This window comes from Perca fluviatilis, chromosome 17, assembly GCF_010015445.1.
Source record: "Perca fluviatilis chromosome 17, GENO_Pfluv_1.0, whole genome shotgun sequence".
In the NCBI taxonomy this organism is placed as follows: Eukaryota; Metazoa; Chordata; class Actinopteri; order Perciformes; family Percidae; genus Perca; species Perca fluviatilis.
The window spans coordinates 9,857,845-9,880,561 of NC_053128.1; the positions used below are offsets into that span (position 1 = coordinate 9,857,845).

General features: G+C 42.1%; 1 protein-coding gene across 10 annotated transcripts in view; it reads right to left on the bottom strand.

The window, feature by feature from the left end:
- Window positions 1-3,157: 3,157 nt before the first annotated feature.
- The window catches only part of grin1a (glutamate receptor, ionotropic, N-methyl D-aspartate 1a), a 41,471-nt gene continuing 21,911 nt past the window's right edge, over window positions 3,158-22,717 (bottom strand). For 2 of the 10 annotated variants that reach the window (XM_039780412.1, XM_039780410.1), the window contains 13 exons: window positions 22,393-22,528; window positions 21,939-22,066; window positions 18,304-18,468; window positions 17,404-17,522; window positions 16,932-17,044; window positions 16,165-16,313; window positions 15,797-15,954; window positions 15,078-15,239; window positions 14,653-14,762; window positions 14,134-14,279; window positions 9,518-9,544; window positions 8,623-8,733; window positions 3,158-5,248 (listed from right to left, as the gene is read on the bottom strand). In XM_039780412.1, coding sequence (XP_039636346.1) covers window positions 5,180-5,248; window positions 8,623-8,733; window positions 9,518-9,544; window positions 14,134-14,279; window positions 14,653-14,762; window positions 15,078-15,239; window positions 15,797-15,954; window positions 16,165-16,313; window positions 16,932-17,044; window positions 17,404-17,522; window positions 18,304-18,468; window positions 21,939-22,066; window positions 22,393-22,528 — 1,593 coding nt within the window. In that variant the 3' untranslated portion in view covers window positions 3,158-5,179. Of the gene's footprint in view, window positions 5,249-8,622; window positions 8,734-8,841; window positions 8,875-9,517; window positions 9,545-13,793; window positions 13,845-14,133; window positions 14,280-14,652; window positions 14,763-15,077; window positions 15,240-15,796; window positions 15,955-16,164; window positions 16,314-16,931; window positions 17,045-17,403; window positions 17,523-18,303; window positions 18,469-21,938; window positions 22,067-22,380; window positions 22,529-22,717 lie in introns of those variants that run through there. The other 8 variants (XM_039780409.1, XM_039780411.1, XM_039780418.1 and 5 more) reach the window with 6 other exon arrangements.

A 22,717-nucleotide genomic window follows, 5' to 3' on the forward strand; every position in this document is an offset into this window, starting at 1 on the left:
CATGAATGTGGAACAGGGTTGGCCTTACTCTGGCACAGGTCCAGATTGTAGGCCGCCGGACTGAGCTGAGGAGCTGCAGAGCAGGTTGTTGTTTTAGTCCTGTATTTGCATGTGAATGGGTGAAGTTTAAAACCTGACTTGCAAATTGCGCCCTGATTTGAATGCCTTAGTAAAAAGTTTTGACTGGAGGCCTATACTTTCTTTGTACGTGTACTTTTTTAAAGTCTATTTTTGCCGAAAACCTCTTCTGACAGTGGCTAAATTTAGCAGAATATATAATGAGTTATTTTGAAGGAGCTTCTGAATATTGCACTTCATGTTGTCACTCGGGGCACTCATTTTCATTTTTTATATCCTTTGCAAAGATAGCGCAAAAAACAAATATGCTAATGCAACTATTAATATGGCATATCATTTTAAATATCTTCTGGAAGACCTGAGATGTAAATGCCAAAAAAAAAAGAATAAATTAAAATTAAAATAGCTCAAGCTCTTTAATGCAGATCATCACACAGCAGTATTATACTGCCTCCTGTCCAATGACTCCTGACCAACTGGACTGATAGATTTCGTAATGACACATGTTGAATCAACGGACATGTAGGCCTTAATGTTTGACATCTTTTTGTTGCTGTCTTTCATAAATGCAGTGAACAAGCAGCTGGCAGTAAAAGTGGGTCGTCTATAAGGGTAGTTCACACTGACTGCAGAGCGGAGAAGAGGAAGAGCAAAGAGCAATGTTAAAAAGAAAAACTGTGATAATAAAAAAAAGAGTCATATTTGCCATAAATTGTTGCCATACATTCATAAAATACTAAAATTATTATTATTATATTAAAATACATTACTAAATTGGCATGATGGGCCAAAACACACACACACACACACACACACACACACAACACCACACACACAAACACACACACACACACACACACACACACACACTTATCTTAAAATAATCTCAACTCATGGTCCGTTTTCTATTGTTGAGGAGCTTGTATCCCATGTCTTCATCAGCAGATTGAGCTTCCTTCCTCCACAGTGCTGCAGAGGAGGGTCTGGCTAGTATCATTCTCCCATTCTCTCTTTTCTGTGAGGATATTATTGAGCCATAGTGATATTATTTTGTTTGGTATGGTGCTTATCTTTGTCACCTCCAACACTCGATTGTGAATCACCTCAGAGTGTAATAATAAAAGTCTGTGAATTAAAATGTACATTCTTCTCTTCTATCATTTGGATACTGTTTAAAAAAATCTCCTACAAGTTATAGGTGGGTTTAAGTTATTGCAGTTATTTCAAATAAGATATCGGTCTAATCTAATTAATTCAACTTACTCCAAAACATCCAAATCGACTCAAAAACCATCAAAATCGGGCCCACCAGGAGTTGAAATATGGCCACTTCTGGTTAAAACAGCCATTATTAATATTAAAAACATCAGAAAGGGATTTAGCATCCTCAACAACCCCCTAAACCACCCTAATATTGCACAAATCGGCCACGCAGTTGCTGAAATATTGTCCATGTAAGTGATTGTGCTAATTAATGCTTAATATGCACAACATATGCAAGTTAGCATCCGGTAGTTTCTAAATGCTGGCAACCATTGTACAGTTCTTACATACAACTTTGGGGTTCCCAACATTTCCTGGTTCACATTGCTGGCAAGTAGATTAATAAAGAAAAAGACTCTTTGTAATTCAAACTTCAGCTATGAATCACACTGGGTGTTCATAGGGTTCAGACCGGCACTTCCAATCAGCTTGTTATCCACGGGACCAATCGGTCACATTCATCTCTCTGACGGAGTGTGACAGAATGTGACAGAGTGGGACAGAGTGGGACAGAGTGGGACAGAGTGGGATAGAGTGGGACAGAGTGGGACAGAGTGTTGACTGGGATCAGGGCAGCAGAAGGTCAGCGGAACAGAAGAAATGTCTCACCTGACAATTATCCCGCGACCGCTTCGACTAGCTCTGCCATTAATTAACCACGACAGCCAGGATCCAATTAATGATGCCACTCATAATTTAATTAAAGATTTAACTGGCTGTGACAGCGACTGTGTCGTTGCTATGTTCCACTGGGGTACCCATGGCAACGTTGGTATCATATCAGCTATTAAAAGAGTTGTATTAATTAACCTTTACATGTGAGGGCTGTTTAAAACTGTACAGGTTTTTAATCAGCCTAACATAAGATATATATACCTGTGTATCCATTCTAGATCAGCAACCTGCGGCCTCTTTTATTTTGTCTGCAGAGGTTAAGAGGAAAAACCCTTGCTTTTATTATACATGTCTCTTCATGTCAGGTTTTTTACATAACATGCTACGATATGTGGAAGGAGCATTGACTTATATAACCAGATGAGTTAATTAACTAAACAGAGTAAAGAGTTGCAACAAGCTGCGCTGTGAAGCTGTAGGCTACTACGTAAGCACAGCGGTGCTTCGAGCTAAATGCTAATGTCACGCTAACACGCCCACAGTGACTATGTCAATATGCTGATGTTGAAATGTCTTAGTTTAGTTTAGCATGTTAGCATGCAACCATTTGCTAATAAGCAGTAAACACAAAGTGCAGTTGAGGCTTAATGGGAATCTAATAAAATCAAATGAAATGGTGACATGGATTAATCCTCTGCAATATTATTTTCTACTATGATAAAACCTGGTTCTTCAACTGCATGTTCACCCTAAAACCAGAGAACAAAAACAAGATATTAAAGTGACTAAATGCTCTATAGTTTCTTTGATATATTTATATATATACAAACACACAAATGAAAGCATATAACTGTACACACACTGTACCAAAAAGAATATATATACTTTATTATTTTTGGTACAGTGTGTGCTTACATGCTTTCATTTGTAACTATTGAAAATGAATTCATAATCCAAGTCATTTATCTAGCAAAAATGCCAAACATTGCAGGCTCCAGCTTCTCAAATGTGATGATTTGCTTTTTACTCTCTTTTGGTTGGACATAAAAAAATTTAAAAAGCTATAATTGAGAACATTTTATGGACTATACAATTACTGTAACTGATTAATCCAAAATAAATTTAACAGAATAATTGATCATTTACAGAAAGCATAGGCCTAATTATCAGTTGCAGGACTAAAAAGAAGAAAACCACAGAATTGGTTAAACTTGGCAATGCAAGTATATTTTATTTACAGTTGTATAAACCAGTTGATTCAATGCAAGATCTTTAAAAGGTAAGAAAAACAAGTGATTCCTTTCTTTTGTGTGTGTGTGTGTGTGTGTGTGTGTGTTGATGCATGCCTATGTCACAACTGTTGTTTGTGTGTGTGTGTGTGTGTGTGTGTGTGTGTGTGTGTGTGTGTGTGTGTTGCGCAACTAGACATTCTCAGCGGCAGTCGTGATGCAAGCAGTACAATCTCTTCAACCCTATCAACACTTAACCAGACTCTATTTACAGTTCATCCATCTTAAGGGCTCCACACAGCTCAGATGACTGTACACAGCAACAACACGCATCCAAAAAACAAACTAAAGCACTGATAGCAACACGAAAGCATGCATAGGCCAGAATGAGAACATGATCAGAAACAAACTCTCGGTTCCAGTTAAGAAACCAAATTTGTTTTTTGCACTCTGTGTGGTTGTGTCAAAGTGTCCTTTATCTCACAAAGACTTTGCAGATACTGTTTTTTTGTAAGAAAATAAAATGAAAAAGAGATGTGTGAAATTAAAACGTGAAAGTGGAGAAGTTAGTACGTCAGACTGATGTTATAGCGATTCTGTTCTAGTTTCTTGGTAAATCACTAGCTTTATTTGATGGTTTTGGAGACGCCTCAGCATAAAGTGCTATGCAGTGCCAGAGACCAGACACGAGGTGGTAGTCTTTTTTTTTTTCAACAAACAGCAGTGGTTTCTCAGCTCCAGATAATGGGAAACGGCCTGTCGTTGCACCTAACCAAGCCGCGCTTTAAATTCACTCGGGTTTGTTCATGTAAAAGCTCTCCAGCGTTAACGCGGGGAGGAAGTTTTGCATGAAAGCCTGAGTGACGGTTTGGTGAAAAACCTGGCCCTTTGATGCAACCCCTTGGAGAATGAGAAAGCACTCCTGCGGCAGGAGGAAGGAGGAGAGAGGGCGTCCCCAAAAGCAACATGGCTCCCAGATGAGCGTCTCAAACACCAGCCTTACTTAACCGTTTCATCAGATTGCAGATCAATCTGTGATTTCACACATTCACCTGCTTAACTCTTGCTGTACATAAGTAGTAAAGCTTAACAGATTTTCTTTAAGAAACTGCTAGAAAAACAAAACATGCATTTGGCAGATTAGTAGAAAATTAAAGGGGAAAAGATACAATTTAACTACAGAATCTGGTATATACAGTAGCCTTCCAAATAACAGTTATCAATGTCATCATTTAGATGCATATAGCTCCTATTCATATACAAGCACACACGTGCTTCCATCGTCTTCACTGGTAGACAAGGTTAGTCCTATCCTCGTCATTAGTGCCAATATTAGTGGGTCTCAATCAAAGAAAAAACTAAACTAACTTCTAAAAACCTTTAAAGTGTAGATAAAAACACAGGTCCCCTTTAAAAAAATACTTGATATCCATTGAAGCTGACTGTACAGTACGTCTCGTATTGCAGTACATGAAAAACTTAATGTAATACTAAGGTATCTAAGCCCTAATTGGATGTGATATGTTGAGTACAGTACTAAAACTGGTTTATCCATTAACTTAACTAAACTAAAGCTGGCTCGCTAGACGTATACAGCTGGTCAGTTGAAAGTAGTTAACATCGAACATTAAGTAAATTTCTGTGAGTCAAGGACAGAAACAAGGTTAAATAAGTTTGCTAATAATATACAGAAGGAAAAAATTGTATATGTGAGTCAGATGGGTTCTTCTGTGCATGCTCAGGGACCCTACAAACATCTAACGCCAGGTAATCCTGGCTTTAAAAAAAAAAAAGGTGCAAGTCCAGTGTTTTCAGACACAGTTTCCTCAAAAGCTCCATCTGCGGGCGGTGAAATGAACGCTTCGGCTTCGGCGGTGGAGGGAACGAGGAGACGGGTTCTCCCTCCCTCTCCCTCTCCCCTCCACTTCCTCCTCCTCTCCTCTTTTCCTCGTCTCGTTTCCTCTCTCCTCGGGGAGTGAACGGTGTCTCCCTCTTTACACCACAGTACTGACAGACGGGTCAGACAAATTGAGCTGGCCCGTGATGTCAGTGGGTGGGTACTGCTGCAGAGATGAAGAGAAATGGGGGGGAAGGAGGAAAGGAGACAGTCATTTCTCGACTTAAGGAGCATTTGCAACTTAATTATACTTATCTTAACATTCATTCTTTTATTTTAAGAACGCCTGTGCTTCATTTCTGCAGAAATTTAGAAGCACGAGGGTTCTCTAACCCCTCTCAGGCAAACCTTATAGTTTTGTAGCTTTGGTGGAATTGCCTTAGTTTGGATTTGGATTTTTGTAAAGCAGTTTGGTTGTGCCTGAGGTGGGCTAGTTGGGAGCAGACGTAAAGCCCCGAGTCTTGACAACAGCACATTTGAATCAGGTATCTTTTTTTTCCTTTCTTTTTTGCCTTACGACGTGGGTGATAATTCCCTGCCGTGGGTGAAACGGACAGCTCATTTATCTCCCCACAGTCATTTGTATGCATGCAGACAGGCGGATCCTCTAATTTTAGCAGCTCTTGGAGGAGAGGAGGAATTTTAGGCTGATTTCAAAGTGCTGTTGTGTCGGACTCTTACGTCCAGTCCCCGCTTCACTGTGCTTCTTTTAAAGCAGAGTGCGTTGAATTATAGGCGTCTACAGTGCTGCGAGGGGAAACAAGGTCCCGATTCCATGCAGGTGCTTAGTTTCTATGACAACGGCGATTTTGCCTTTGATTATTTTTGAATGAGTGTGGTCTGACAGCAGTAAGCCATATTTTTGCAATGCTGAGGCTTGCTTTTTTTCCTGCTACTGAGCAAACAATCTAGAAACCTGATGGAACAATAACTCGTTGTAAATGTAGTCGATGGCATCATAATAAGAGCTTGGTACAGGAGCCTGCTGTTCTTTTGTGGAACAGCTTCGTGTTTTGGAACACGGAGATTGGGCGGAGCAATAAACTACATTATGTCCTTCATAATCCTGACTCATGGCACTAGGTTGGAAAAACCTGTTTCAGAAAATCCAATGTGCAACATCTTTTGTTCGTACATTACAAATGACTATTGTGCATTCAGTGCAGAACCAAAACACTGAAGAGTCTTGCGTCAGTGAATGTAGTACTTTTTTGTCTTTTTTCAATTAAGCAAGATCTTAGGATTTACGTGCCTTTCATTTTAAGCTGATAGACCCAATACATTCAAGCATATGAGCTTCAGAAGCTGTTATGATGCAACGAACATGCTGACAGATGGGGCAACATCCAGACTGAACGGGTTAATGTCAAATTTTCCAGATAAACAGGATTCAGAGTGGATGCCCCTCATCTCCTTGACCCGCAGGTTGCATCATCATATGGCTTACAGCCCCTATTTGGGTCTCCTCATGTCTTGTACCTTGAGGGCCTGTTAACAACGCACCCTACTGGGGTCAAGTGGACCAGCAAAAAGAGAGACACCTCACTGACATCACAACCACAGTTAATGGTTATAGAGCTACTTATTCAGTACAGGTATGGTGATTCTTCTTAACGTGTAAGCACAAAGATTATTTCTGCTACGGTGACTACAGCTATGACAGTTAGAGTCGTCGGCATGCTTGCAGAGGGAGAGAGGAGCAGTGTGGCATGTGGGTGAGGGACACTGACACTCAAGTCCATTGATATCCATTAATATAAAAGAAGAACATTTATATAAAATCAAAATAATGGTCAAAGACTTGGGATGGGAAATCATTCGATTGGAGCATCTTTTTTTTTTCTTCTTCCAATACGCTAAATCCTGTTTTATCCCCCCCCCCCGCCCAGCTAGGGCTCCCAAACCAGCATCCGAACCCTCACACAGACATCTTAACAGTGGCGAGGCCACTCTCCTTCTCTTCAAAAACGAGACCGATTCTATTGAGAAACCTCCAGGGGAGAGTAAAGGTGGTTGGGTTTCAATGATATAGAAATAATCATCATAATAATAATAATACTAATAAAAAAAGAGAGACAGTTAACACAAGAGAAAGAGAGAAAGACAGCAGATCAAATAAAAAACACACAATAAAGTTGTTTTTTTCTTTTACTTGGTGAGCCGTTAGCTTAGCTGCCGTAGGCTACATCTCCCCTGGGAAAACACATTCAAAACACAACGTTGGTACAGCCTTTCCGTGAAGGTTGTCTGTGCTATCTCCAGAGATTATTGCGGTGTTTTTTTTTTTTTTTTTTCCTCTCTTTGTCGAGTCTCATGACAGATTTAGTAAGAGACCAGCTATGTGCGGCGGAGCAGCTGGGCACAAATGTCTGCGGGTCACTGGTTTGTCAGAGCACTCCAAGCTTGTGGAGTACAATCTCCCAAATGCAACGAGCAGGACTTTGCATCTGAACTGTGAAGGAATTGAGAAAACCTGACACTCTCATTGTGCTGCAAGGAGATGGTGATTTACAAAAAAAAAAAAAAAAAGCTTGTATTTGTAACACAGTGAGAGTCTAAGGCTTCGCAGAGTTTGTAGTTCGTAAAAACAATAAATTAAAAACATAAAAGAAGTCTGTCGTCGCCACCTGAAAATATACCCTGAAAGAGGCATGCACAGTTCAGACCACAAGGACACTGGAAAATAAACAAGAATTATGACAAAGAAAATATGACAAAGCAAAAAGTAAGTTGATTAATAGAAATCCATGAGTGTACTCCTGAAATAGACATGTTGATAAATCAGATAACACATTAGTTTTTTCTTCCCAGGAGGACCGGCCCATCACGACTACCTTGGAAATGGATTTTGGAAGGGGGGGAGAAAAAAATGACAAAACACCAGCGCATGCTTTTCAAACCAAAAGCAAACCAACAGCGGCTGAAACCCAAACGGAGGAGTGCACGCGTGGCATTGGTGCAAAGAAAACGATGAATATACAAAAAGGATCAAGCAGTCAAAATGACAGGACACACATAACACAAATATATCTTGTACGCTTAAGTACAGTACAGACACCACAACGCCACCAAAACAGGACACAATCGCCAGAATCCACGTCCAAACCAAAGGCGGGGAGGAAGAGCAGCCCAAGACAAAAACACCACTGGCAGACTGCTTGGTAACATGGCACTAATCCCATCAAAAACCCTTAACATCCTGGACACTTGGGACGCCCCCGCCCCTCGCCAAATTCAGAGCCCAGCTCCTGGCCTGGCCTGATCTGAGTTCCTGCACTGATGCCCTCCAGCCTGTAGAGGGATCTACAGATGGCTAAATGGTGAATGGCTGATCGATGGTGAACGGACAGACACGTGGCAGAGGCCGCGGAGCCGTGTGGAAATGGGTGAGTGGAACATGGCAGTCTCTCGAACGCCGGATATGGAGATGTCGGCAGAGAGGACAGAGGAGGCGAAAGGAGAGGATTGAAAGTAGAGACAGAAAGTGAGGAGGAGGAGGAGAGGAAAGAGAGGGAAGACGTTGCTTCTGCATCTCCTTACCGTGTCTTTGGAGGACCTACGTCTCTTGATGCTGGAGGCCAGGGTGGTACTGATGGACCTAAAAGAGGCTTTCTTTTGGGGGTCGGGCTCTGCTCTACCACTTTTCCTATCCTAAAATGAATATATGTAGAAACATTATTCATGTCCTCTGGCTGGGGTGATAACCATGGTTTCAGTCTCACCCATTTCTCTCTTCCCACCACCACCCCAGTGAATTACCTTATTTTATATTGTTTAAATAGAGGGAGGGTCCTTGTGAGAATTTTACAGCATTTAGAAATTTAAAATGCGCAAAGAGGGAGAAAGAAAGGGATAAAGCCTGTTAGATGTGAGAGTGGAAGTAGTTTTTCAGTCTGATATGAGGATATTCGTCTACATTTTTATGCGACATTGTCACACTGGGACTGCACAAGATGGCATAGTAGTCACCTAGAAATGTGCTGACACATTCACTCGGTCCCTAGGAATGCATTGGAATGAGTGATGACTAGTAAAGATGTCAGTGGGTGTGATACCCTACGTTACACTTCTAGATATTCTGCCTGTATGCTCGCTATTGCCTGAAAACACAGTTGCAACTTCCCCGTTTCAACACACAAGCGATTTAAAAATCGAAAATGGATCAACTTAACAAATGTGACTTTACAAAATATCTACTCTGTTACTCGGTTCTGAACGAGGTCAGAGCTCCGGAAAACATTTAGAAATGCATGTCCTGTCAAAACAGAAATAGAAACGTAAAAGAAAGAAGCAGTTTTAACCATATCCTTACAAGATGGCGAGCCAATTTGGTGCCCTCCCACCCCCATACCATCAGAGTACCCCACAGCTACTCTCAGCACAATAACTGGGTGTTTGTGTGCAAAAGAAAAAACTCATATTAAGGTATTCTTACATCCTGAGTCTCTAGAGAGGAAGAGGGCTGCATAGGGGGAGAAAAGGAAAATAAAATAAATTTCCATCCACTTGATCGTTATTACTTTAAAGAAGATCCTTAAGCAAAAGCCAAGGGAACCAAAAGAGGGCGGATATTTAAAAAAAGACTAGCAAAGCAAACATCCACATCCAAAGCCAGGCAGGTATAAAAAAGGGAGGGGGGGGGGGGGGGGGCCCCCCAAAAAACCAAAACAAAAAAAAAAAAAAACCCACACAAAAAAAAAAAACCCACCCCCCCCCACAAAACCAAAACAACTGATGAAAAAGAACCCCCAAACAAAAAAAAAGGAAAAAAAAAAAAAAAAAAAAAAAAAGGCCGGTGCAAAACATATTCTTACTCTAGGTGCAAAAAAGAAACGATTTGCTGTTCTATGTGCTTGATTTCATAATGATCTGAGCAGATGAAGGCTAAAGGATGCTATTTACTAAAAAAATAAAAGCGCTCTAAGATGGATGTTAGTAAAGTATAAGTGGATGAAGAGTGAGTGGTTGCAGGGAGGGAGGCCCTTTAGCCGGGCGGGGCAGTGTGGTGTGAATTTCAACATGCCAGAACGTTTTATGGATGGAGAGAAAGATCAAAAGGGGGAAAACATAGAATAAGTAAACACAAAACAAATAGCATGACAAATCAATCCTGGCCAGCACTGGTCCCCGCAGTACATCCTTTTTCATCAGGTTACATGACTAGACACTTTTTGGGCACATTTGTTTCACCCATCACCCTGCCAACCAGCATGTTTTCCTCTTAACCCCCTAATGGCATGATATCAGGTGGCGAGCAGGCGTTAGCTGGCGTGGAGGATAGATGAGAGCTGGAAGAGGAGTGATTGGTGCCCGACATCACTCGCTTTTAGGTGATAATAAGTAAAATGCTTTTCCTGTTGGAAGATGACATTTCATGTTAGTAAATGGAGGAAGTCAGCCTATGTAAAAAAAAAATTCCTCTAAGTGTAAGCGTCTTGGTTCAGGAAAAATCAATGCCTAAGCGGCGTCTTTACTTTCCCCCATTTAAAACACGTGTGAGGCTGCAGCAGGAGTGCAGTCTGGCCGCTCGGAGCCCTGATGAGGCGCTGCACGTGCACAGTCTCGGCCATGCACGGCATGCTGAACCATCGGATGAAGCGTGGCACGGGACTCGCACAGTGTACAACAGCCGCCTGTTTCTTGTTGGAAACAGGAGCGAGCCGCTGCAGTGCATCATCAGTACACACCCTCATCACCATCACAATCATCATCATCATCGTCATCATCCCGCAACAGGGTTTCTGACACTTGGTCTTCATCCCAAACGGGCACCAGTTTCAGTGCACTTCTGAGTAACATAAAGAGGAAAGCTGAAAGCCAGACGTGCAGCCTCTCAGTGATGTAGTGGTCAACAACACATTCAGCACCAGGGATCACACTAAGGGAAATCAGTAACATAAAGTTGAACATATAGCGGCATATTATACTGTAGTTGGTAGACTTGGTAAACATTAAAATATAAAATACATGAAGCCTATAAAGTTCGTACCAGTCTGCCCGATGTTATTGGCCAATATGAGCTCATTACAGGTTAACAAAAATGTACAGGGTGCTTTTAGTTAGGGTTGGGTACCGTTTGGAGTTTTTTTTTAATTCAATGCTAAAACAATACCTTTAAAACAGTGCTGCTGCCTAAACGGTGTCTGAACTTATACTCAAAAAAAAAAAAAAAGAAGAGCACAAAACGATAGTCCGCGACGTTTAAGAACGACTTGTTCATTGCTAACGCCACACAGTATAACCAAATTTAAATAATGTATTTAAAATGTAATAAAAATAAATGATTTCATCAGTCAATTGCTGTTCAATAACAAAAAGAAGAACCATTAGATGGCAGGAGTGTACTCTACAACAACAGCATGAGTTTCTCGAGGTGCACTTGAATGCACCATGAGCCTACAAGGTGCAATTGAATGCACCATTAATGTGGCACCGCCACGTAATGCGGTGTTAAGAGGTTGTGGTCATTTTACAATTTTCTGTGAACATCTTATATCTTCTATGCACTTTGTATAATGTAAATTATAAATTTAGATCATAAAGATTAAAATCTGCCTAAAAACGGCTAACCAATGTGCTAAATGAGATTAAGTAGATCTACCCCCACTACATCTCTGCGGCTACAGCTCCTTAAGGACTATCTTAGGCATGCAATTACTACAATGCATGCACCTTTATTTCTCTGTAAAGCATTGTGGGAACAACGGTTGGTGGTATGGTAGTTAATCAACTTATATTTTGAGGGCTTTTGAGCATTAAAAGCATGTAGAGGATGAGGGATGTTGCACATGAGCAGATTGAGGTTAGTCAGAAGTGCACCTTCTCTTAGGTTGCGTCTCTGTGTTGAAAGGTATGTGGGTGCACAGTACTGCACAGTGCTTTGCATAAAACACCAACCTGAGGCAGTGTAAGCACATAATTACATACAAACACACGCACAAGCAGTCAAAATGATGCCAACAATGGGACTCATTGGTTGGTTTCAGTGCTTGCTGCACTAAGGAAGGAGGAGGCCACATAAACTGTGATCTTAGATTTTCCATCGTGATGAGCTTGTGTCCTACATAACCAATGTTGTCATATTTAATTTGTGAAAATAAGATCACGGTGAGTAATCTAATCAGTGCACCCAAACAGTATGAATAATATCCGGAAGAACATTTAATCAGAACAGAACAAAACAGATTGTATTAGCTCGACTTGACTTGGTGGGCTCTCTCTGTGCTCCTTGAATTAAGGCGGTTATATTTAGGGCAGTGAAGATTGTGTGTGTCTGTCATTTTAGCTCTAGGGCCCACAGTGACGGTCGACGAGCAAGATGAGCGTGCATGAGCCGTCTTTGTTCAGCGGTGCAGAGAAGTCAACATGGTCATCGCTGACATGGATCTGAAACGCGCTGATCTACGGGCAGTTTAGTGTGTCCCTCTCCTTTCTCAGTGATGCCCCCCCCCCCCCGGCCTCCCGCCAGCATGCATTCGCTTGCCGTTTGCGCCTCGGGAACGCACATCATATGAGGACACTTACGACAATTACATACACTAGTCAGGTCGAGTGCAGACACTCTCGGAAGGACATTGATTTGCTGACGGCCACTTGTGATTTTATACTGTACCTTCTTCCAGCCCTGCTGTCTCTATTCAGCAGGGCCAAACACTGAGCTGTGGTTCAAGGTTTACAGAGACAGGCCGCATCACAGACTCATAGTGGGACTGGCCAATAAATGTGGGACCCCTGCCATCTCCAAGCTATCCAATCAGGGAGTGAAACCATCAGGAGTACAGGAAGGGACGCTGTGTGGGTGGAGGAGGAGGAGGAGGAGGGGTGCTCCAGTGCTCCAACGCTTCACAGCCACGTTTGATTGCATTCGAAAAACGGGGGGGGCAAATCATGTTCTTCATCGGCTGAGCGGAGGACCTTAATGCTTGATTGTAGCTTAAAGGGTTGGTTCACTCAAATTACAAAACAGAAAATAAATTCTCATTTACTCCTTACAGTATCTTGCAATGCCGACGTCTTTAGATCATAATCGATAAAAAAATGTATTCACCTCCATTTTATTGGTTATTAAACCAAAACTATCTACGTGGCTAGACACCACTTGGGCAAGTAGAACATTTTTATTTTTATTAATGTGGGTGAGCTGACCCTTTAAATTGACACCTGCTTCTGCTTGCACTGCGTTGCATGAAGCCTCAGGCATGCAAGATAAGCTTGACTCATATTTGGTGTCTGCATTATAGACACTGCAGTGGATAAGGAGACAAACTGTAGACTGTAGCATTTACAGTTATGCTGACAATACTGCGGTGTGATTGTGCCAGGGAATTGATTTTAATCGGTATGCTCTATTTGCATTCTTAGCTTCTGGCTGCTGTTAGTATGGCCTTCAGAGTGAAGGAAATCAATGATGACGCGATCAAAGTGCATCAACCGGACCGTAATCACTGTATTTATTGTTTTTATGTTGTTTCTGGCAGGACATGTGCTTTTTTTCGTTGGCTTTCCATGTCCACAACATCTGAACTTATGAAGTGTATAAGCGCCACAGCAGCAGCTTAGAAAATACTATGTCATGCCATGGACATGGGAGGGACATTTTCATTTGGGTGTCCTTCATGTTAGAGATTCACAAGGCTAATTATCTTATGGTTATTCTAACAGCGAAAGGTAGCATGGGGGTGGAAATGGTTCTGCTAGTTAGAGTTACATACTAATGAGGGGGTCCCGGCCACCGCTTGACTTCCAGAGGCCTCCTTACTGTCCTGCAGGCACACACAAGAGACACGGGCGCCGTTGGCCTCTGGGAACTGTTAGGATCTACACGGTGGCCACTGAGGATGCCTTACAGAGCATGAAGGCATCAGAGATCACGGTTTCTCATACGGTGATCTGGCAGTCTGATCACCACTGATGTGCAAAATTACAAGCTCCCAAAGAGGCTGAGAGACAGAAATCAACCCCCATGAGGAGGGGGCTCTGTGGGCTCTCTTGCACCCCAGTCTCAGCCTTTTCCACCCGTGGGTGTGAGCGAGCAGAGGGGATTAATCCTACCTGCAGGTTCTTCCTCCAAACATTGACGGCCGCAAAGGCCAGCTGCATCTGCTTCCTGCGGGCGTCTTTATGGCGCTTATATGCGATTTCAATGAAGATTAGGAAGATCCCTGCCGCTATTCCTCCTGCCACCAACATGAAGACTCCTGTTGCGAAGGGACAGACAAACAGAAACAGAGCAGAGGGAGAGATCTGTGAGTTGCTGGTCTACAACCTGGCCGCGCCCACTGCGCATGAATGCATCGTCTGCCCGTCATGCTCAGTGGTCGCCCTTCTTTTTCAACCAGCTCCGACGAAGCTGACGAAGGCAGCTGCAACCCACACAATATTAATGGAAGACCACAACCGCACAAAGTCACAGCACAAGATACTGTACGCCACACTTCCACAGAGCACCCACGGCGACACTAAAACAACGATTTTGTAAAGGTATTGGACAAAAAAGGGCTACAGTACCTTACCACTGCAGTTTTTGTCCAATCACTTTTAAACGCTTTCTATACGCCTTAAGGACCATACCTGCCATGTTTTCAAAGGTGAGTGTGGCTGGGGCATTGCTCCTTGAGTCACACTCCTGGTATCTCACCCAGGTTTTATCTAGGTCTTCCATGAAGCCGTTCTCATGAGAACTGCAGGGGGTTGGGGTTGGTGGGGAGAGAGGTGACAAAGTTAATACACGGTCGCAAATGGCGGAAATTTTCGAACCGCTTACTGTACTCCCAGATAGCAACATAAATTAGACAGACAGAGACAGCAGGACAGGTGTACAGACAGACAGGCAGACAGACAGACAGACAGGAGAGGGGAGATACAGAGAGATAAGATGTGACATAAGGCGATGTATTTGGATGGCTTTAAAAACGGTCAGTAAGTGACCATGAAATCATATTGATAAGAAACTAAAAAGAAGTCATACGAGTAATGCAGCTTCGGCTGGGACAGACCTGAGAATGGCCAGGGACACATTCTGTTTCCAGGGGCTGTCCTTGCGCATGCCTATGCCAAAGCCCGAACGGAAAAACAGCTCTCCCGTGGTCACAAGGTCGCACTTCTGCGAGGCTTCAAACTCCAGCACCGCAGAGTCCCAGATGAAAGCATGCAGCTTGCTGTGGGGGAGGGGGAGGGAGGAGGAGGAGGGAGGAGGGGAAGGAGGGGGTTACGGTGCAACAGTACAATGATTTACATACACATTTACGGCTCCCACCCCTCTCTCTCTCTCTCGCACACCAGATCGTGTGTGTCATTCAGCGTTTACCAGCAATCCCTACCGCTGCTTATGGCCCCAAATGAAATCCAATGCCAGATGGGTGAGGGCGCGTCCCCCCATTGGATTCCCCCCATCTCAAAGATGTTCGTCTGGGTACAACCTGAAAAAGGGTGCTCCTCCACTCAATGTTAGCTTAACCTCACACTGGTGCCAGTGCTGTTGACACACGTCCACACTCGCTCCTGTCCCTGGCGTCTGTCTCGGCTGGGCGATGGGCCTGGATCAGAGGGAACGCAGCAGTAAGCCCTGCCGCTTCCGCCTGGTCCAGAGGTCCATGTCTCCCCCCCCCCCACCCCACCACTGAGCTGACTGGACTGGCCCTGGTCTGTGTGTGTCTGATAGGTCGATCAGCCGGCCGACACGTACTCTGGTCGGCCCGGCCTGGCCGAGACTCACTTGTCACGCACGGCCTGGATAGCCTCGGCGGCACTCTCATAGTTGTGCTTCTCCATGTGGCGGTACATGGTGCTAAGCTCCACCTGCCGCCGGAAGTAGATGTCCACGGAGCTCTGCTTCACCGTGGCGTAGATGAACTTGTCCGATGGGTTTCTCAGCTGCATAAAGAGACAGAGACAAGACACAAAAAGTTGAACAATGACTACTAAGTTATGTAGAACTTATATATATATATATATATATATATATATATATATATATATATATATATATATATATATTTTTTTTTTTATATGTATAAACATTTTTTATGTACTGTAGATAAAATTTTTAGTGTGTATTATGCTTGAGTATCGCCCTGTACACACTCTTGGGTCATTGATGCCGGTGATGCGCTCCTCAGGCCGGTCCAACACCAGGAAGGCAGCCAGGTTGGCAGTATAAGAAGCCACAATGATCATGGCAAATCCGGCCCACACCATACCCAGGATTCTCGCTGAGAAGCTGCGCGGGGCACCTGTGTGGGGAGTTTTCAACTCAGTAATTGGATTAGTCACGTAGAGTAGTTAGCTGGATACTTCTCTTCCTGTTAGGTAAGAGTTTGACCAATCAAAACACTGCTACTTCTGTTATTACTACTGCTGATAGCAATGATCATTAACCCATACATACATACACACATATACATATAAATATATATATATATATATATATATATATATATATATATATATACACACAGTTTTATAAGAAATTATAATAACCCCCCTAAAAAATTGCATAACGTTTACAAAGAAATACAAATATAGCTTACTAAAAATACCAGACATGAAAAGTAAAACTGGAAGACAAATGGCACAAGCAAAGGCAACAGGTATAAACTGTTAAAAGACGAGCCGCATCACCATCTTTCTTTACAAAATGTGATTTGAAAGGAACTAATTTGTCATCCTCTACGAAAAACATGACACCCGGAGCCACATACGCCTTGATTTTGGTCTTCATACAACTGCAAAACTGTGTAAACACCAAAGTACTCGGGAGCATTACCGTGTTCTGGGAGAAAGGCAACATTTACTGCTGAACAAGTGATGAGTTGGAGATTTCCCTTATTGGTTTTCATTCTTTATCTCACCTTCACCGATTCCAGAATTCAGCAACACTCCCCAGGAGAACCACATAGCAGATGATAAGGTGAGGGCATCTTCTTCTTCTTCTTCACTGTTTACTTTAAATCTTCCAAACGGGCTAGAGGGAAGAAATTGGGAGGGTTGCAGGAGATGAAACTGAGAAATTGCAGAGAACCCTTAGAGGGGGAAAACCCTTTGCGACCCCAGGCAGGGAAGGGAGCTGAACATGAGCGAGCAAAGTAAGAGGGAGACAAAGTCGGAAAGAAAACAGACACACAGGGACAGAGCGGTGGGATGTTTTGGAGACAATCTTCCCCTCCGTCTGCCTTCGTGTCCACACCGAGGGAAGATCTGCAGTGCTCAGGAGTGCATGTTTACACACACATGTAGGCACACATTCGCTGATTCAGTCGTGAGTACGCACGAACACACACATGGGCACACTCATACACACACACACACAGGTCCCCCTTGTACCTGAACCGGTCTAGTAGGTAAAGCATCACCGCCACCACATGCACCGAAAGACCCACCAGCAGCCACAGCGTGCTTTGGAACGGCTGCATGAACGAGTCCAATGTACTGCGAGGGATTTCCTGTAAACACACACCGCAACGGGTTTTTGATTGACAATCAGCAACTTTGACAACCTTACGTTTGCACATAATACACTAACATAGGATGTCTGTTTCCAAGTTTATCTCCTCAACTTTATACCCATGTATAATTTACATATTTGCTTGCATGTTTTTCCTACTGTTGCGGGCCCCCTTGTGTGTCTGTTCATGTCTGTGCGTGTTGGAAATCATAAAGCAGAAATGAATTGAAATTGTGTAGTCAATCACAGTGAACTTTGAGGTAATATTCATTTATCAAAGAACGATGGTCGTGGCAAGTGCCGAATGATTTGAAAGGTCAGCACTGCATCACCTCATAATAATAATAATAATAATAGCCTAATAATGGACAAAAATAAATGAAGTTTCACAAGCGTGCTTAGAAATTTAAATAACAAGACTGATGCTATGCGCTCTAACGTTAGTAGTACCATCCGTTTTATATAGTAGGGGAGGGGTTATGTTAAGGATGGCTCCAGTGCATCATCGAACCATGATTTCAGACCACCTAAATATCCTGGACACAGGAAACCAACAGTCTAACTCCACAATTCAGTACTACACAATTTATATATTTTTTTCACATTTACAATTATTTTCTACCACGTATACTGTATTTAGAAAAAAACAAACAAAAAAACACAGATTTTGCTTTACCCGGACTTTAAGAGCATTTGAATTTCTGCCTGATACATCTGCCATATACTGCCCAACATAAGTTTATCAGCTTTTTTACTGAAAGTTAAAGGCAGACACTTACCTTTTTAACGAGGATGGTGAGACCTTGATATTTAAAGGGTTTGGAGAATTCGATGTACTGCGCTCGTTCGTTGTTTATAGTCAGCGGGGCTACAATCATGTCAGCCAGGCCCCCCAGGAGCTCTCCCATCATGCCATTCCACTCTTTCTTGTTACTGTTGTTTACCTGAAGTCCCAAAAGAAAGGTGTTAACATGAGAATCAGCTATCAACCTGCTGTCGTCTAGACGACAGAATGTTTCTAGGCTTTGAGGATTTAGGTTTAGCTTAGTGGGGATATAAGTTCTAGGGGAAACTGGCGCTGTCTTACAGAAGAGTGCTTGCTCATTTTCAGGAATTTATGAAATCATGCACTGAAGTACAACACAAGTGTAGAATATCATGCTCATGCCTATAGGACAGGTCTTTTCTGGGTTAGAAATGAATGTTTCCACAGAATAAAATGAGCTGAAACTTGTTATAAGGCTCTGTAAAGCCAAGATTCAGGTCATAAACCTAAAGCGACCCCTTTCACATTATATCCAGCCATTTGAATTATATCCTCTTCAGTCTTTTTGCAAATCGATGTGAGTATACAGGACTACTGTGTGTTGTTAACACATCAAAATTATGATTCTCATACAAAAAGTTATGGAAAAGTATTGATCAAGGGATTGAAATGAACGGTTATCGTTAAGAAGTATTCCGTGGGAATTTGACAGTTACTCATGCATTGTCATGGTCATCAAATAATAAAAACACGACATGGCCCTAAATGTGACAGAAGCTATTAATGAAAACGTTAAGATTTCTCTATTCTCCAATATGATTGCTAGTAGTAATAATAACATTCTGTGTTTGAAGTATATTGATGGTTAATGTTAAAATGATGCGGCAGGTGGTTTGTTACACAAAACAATCTGAAAAGACATAATTGGAAAGTGTTTGGAAAAGGGCTGGCACTTTCAAAAAATGCCTGGCAGGTGACTGGATGAACCATCTGTCTATCACGTCCACCATTGTTGTTTTGGCCGCCACACACCTAAACCACGCTCGTAGTTGCCACTAGCTCCTCACTAGTGCTTATCACTAGTGTATCCATATTTTGACGCTATTCATCAACTGTTAGCTTAAAAACTAACTATTTACATAGAAAACAGACAACCTTTATAACTGCCAACAGATCCAGCATTAACCCTTATTGTTCGCTAATATTAGTAAGCTAGTGTAAGCTTCAAAACGTAAGCTACACGTTAGCTATAACCTAACATTAGCTGCTAGCTAAAAGTTACTCCGTTGTAAGGTAGTTAAGCAAACTGTTGAGGAGATAATATAATCTATGAATAAACAACAAATTTGTACAATAGCTGAAGCCAGGGTTCGAAATGAGGGGGGTCTGGGGGGGTCCCGGACCCCCCATAAGTCATTAGGGACCCCCTATAAGAATTTATTTTTAGATTGTGGGGGGTCCCCGACAAATATTTTTAACATTAAAAATGATTGTGAAAATTATAGGTCTTTAGTGACGTTTTATATTTATAACAGTAATTTAGTTATTTCCTAGCGCGATTGGGCAGCAATCAGGGCAGCTAGATTGTTGTTGTGGTCCTCCGGCGCATACAGTACAGTCTATGGCGCAGACACGTATGTTATTGTTGAACGCGGCAAAAACGAAGCCTCACAAAGAGTGAAATCCCGAATGAAAATCCTGTAAGTGCTTCGATTATGTTTATATCTCCATAATAATTGCTTATTATAGTAAAATATTTGGAGTTGGTGTTCCTATATCAAAAGTTGCATTAACTAACTTAGATACCCAGTGTAACGTAATGATTAGAAGAGTGCGTTTGTCAACGTTTCTTGCTAGCTGTATGTGTATGAGGCATAGGTATGAAGCCAAATAATCTGCCAGCTAACAGCAGACATATAGCAGTTAGACTAGTTATTCAAAGCTAGCATAACAACCTAATTGTCCAGTCAGTGATTTTGAATAATGTGGTTACTATTGGATTATTGTCATTTTAATGTATTTCCGTCATGTTAGAATATCTTATTTATTTTTTTTAAACGTGTCCCTAAAGATTTTAGTTCAGGTTATAGATTGACTACTTTAAAACAAAGTAAACCATCTAATGTAGGTACAGTCTTTATAGACATCTTTATTATTCAATCCAGCGGCTAGTTGTTTTACAAATTCCATTAACATAAGGGATGAGAAATGCCATTTGTATTTGATCAAACCCTTTGAAGGTGCATGGTGCTGCCATAATGAGTACACCTGGTGGATTTAGGTAACTGAGTTAACTTCCTTGCTCAAGGAAAGAATGACCTGTTATCCACTTTGTCATGTCAGGGATTTATATAAGGTGCTGTAACTTTGTTGCTCCAGAATTAGAGGGTTACCTGTTAGATAGCCAATCCACTTCTCCAGACACCACTACAATACTGGGACTAGCCCAAACCATGAAAAACATCTCAAGACCATTATCCCACCTTCAAAATATGTCAATATAATTTTGCCTGCAGTATATAGTGTAGCAAGGTAGTCTTCAGTATTTTTTATAATTACATTTTAGGGGACCCCCCAAGAGTCCTAAGTCATTTCGAACCCTGGCTGAAGCTATATATAAAAAAGAACTGTTATTAAATCCATCTTATTAAAGCTATCGCATTTTCAATTTGCACTGGTGCCTGCTTGGCAACCTTTTAATTCTGTTCATATGTGATAACTATATTGTTAATTAAACCAAATCTTTAATTTAGGCTACTGTCTCTTCAGGTAACACAACCAGAAGTAGTTTTCAGGTATTATGTTTATTTTATTTGACCATAGGAAATTTTCTCCTTTTTTTCTCTGGTAGGTTTTTAATTTGGTTTTGTTATTATTTCTCTTTCACATTACAACCAATTGACACTTCCACATTGTCTACAACACTAATGGGGATTGCTGTCTCGCTTTGCCAGACCTTCCTCCACAGCGCTGTGGAGGAGGAGTCCACACAGCATTCCGGGATGGGAGAAAAACGTGCTCTGGTGTATTGGCATTTCTTTAAACCAATCACAATCATCATGGGCGGCGCTAAGCGCTGGGAAGAGCCACGGTGTCACTGAAAAATAGAACTTGTTTTGGTGGAATATGTGTACGTTCAAAAGTTGTTTCAGTCGTGCAACAGAAAACTCAGATTGGACAGATAGCCTAGCTAGCTGTCTGGATTTACCCTGCAGAGATCTGAGGAGCAGTTAACCATAGTCCTCAGAAATCCACCAGAGTTTAGAATGTCAACACAAAGAAAGAGGAAGGTGACGGACATCCGACCAAAAACAGTGAAATCCGGCAGAATTTCAGGCAGCAACGGAGCAATCCGGTAGTGGAACGTCGTGGGTATAGACTACTGCTTGCTCAATCTATCCTAGTGTAAACATTTAAAACTGACTCCAGATCAATGACGATGGGCAAGTTCACCTACTGGACATTTGATATCTGTGGGTCTCCGCTTTATGACTGCTTATTGATTCAGCTCGGAGTGGTTAGTGAGATCACTACTGTTAGTGAAGTGAAATAAAAAGATTAGAAACTATTCAGTTTACGTTAAGTATTGGGTGCTATCTGTGCCTCATGCAAAAATATGACAAATATGGTTGTGAATGTAAAACTAACCCGCTCCTGAGTTCCAAATTTTCCATCAGCCACCAGATGCACCTCGTAGGTGAAGTTCATGGTCATGGCCAACTTGATGAGGAGATCGATACAGAATCCATAACAACATTGGGGCACAATTGGGCGTCCTGTAACAAAACCAGCAACATTTGCAAGTTACAATCACTCTTGAGGAAGCACGTTAGTTTTTAATCCAAAGGCGGCGCATGTAGACGGAACAAAATGCATGACATTGCACTGCAGACGACCACACACAATCACACTGTTTGCCAGAAACACAGCATACAGACCAAGCATGTCCCAGCATCCCAACAATCACTCATTCTGAATGGCACACTCAGCTACATGCATACATATATAGATACCTACTGCATATATATGTATGCATCTCCAGTGGGTGTTTGGCGGGTGCAGTAAAAGCACAGTGATAATATAAACGTCCCTGATAGGTTACCTGGGATGGTCTCATTGGGCCCAGTGCAGATAACCTTTTTAATTAAGACTCCATTTAATGTGATTTCCTCCTTGCATGTTCCATCCGGTTGAGTGGGTTTCACATATACAAATGGCTCCTGGTGTATCGTCACTATCTACAACAGACGGGACAGAAAGCTGTTTAACATGTAGTCAGAGCTGGATCCGTTTGGATCCCGAGGGACTTCAGCGAGTGAGAAAGACAGAGACAGAGAGAGAGAGAGAGAGAGAGAGAGAGAGAGAGAGAAAAATACTTGGAAAAACCCAGCAGATACACAAATGTACAAACTCCCAGATACACATGG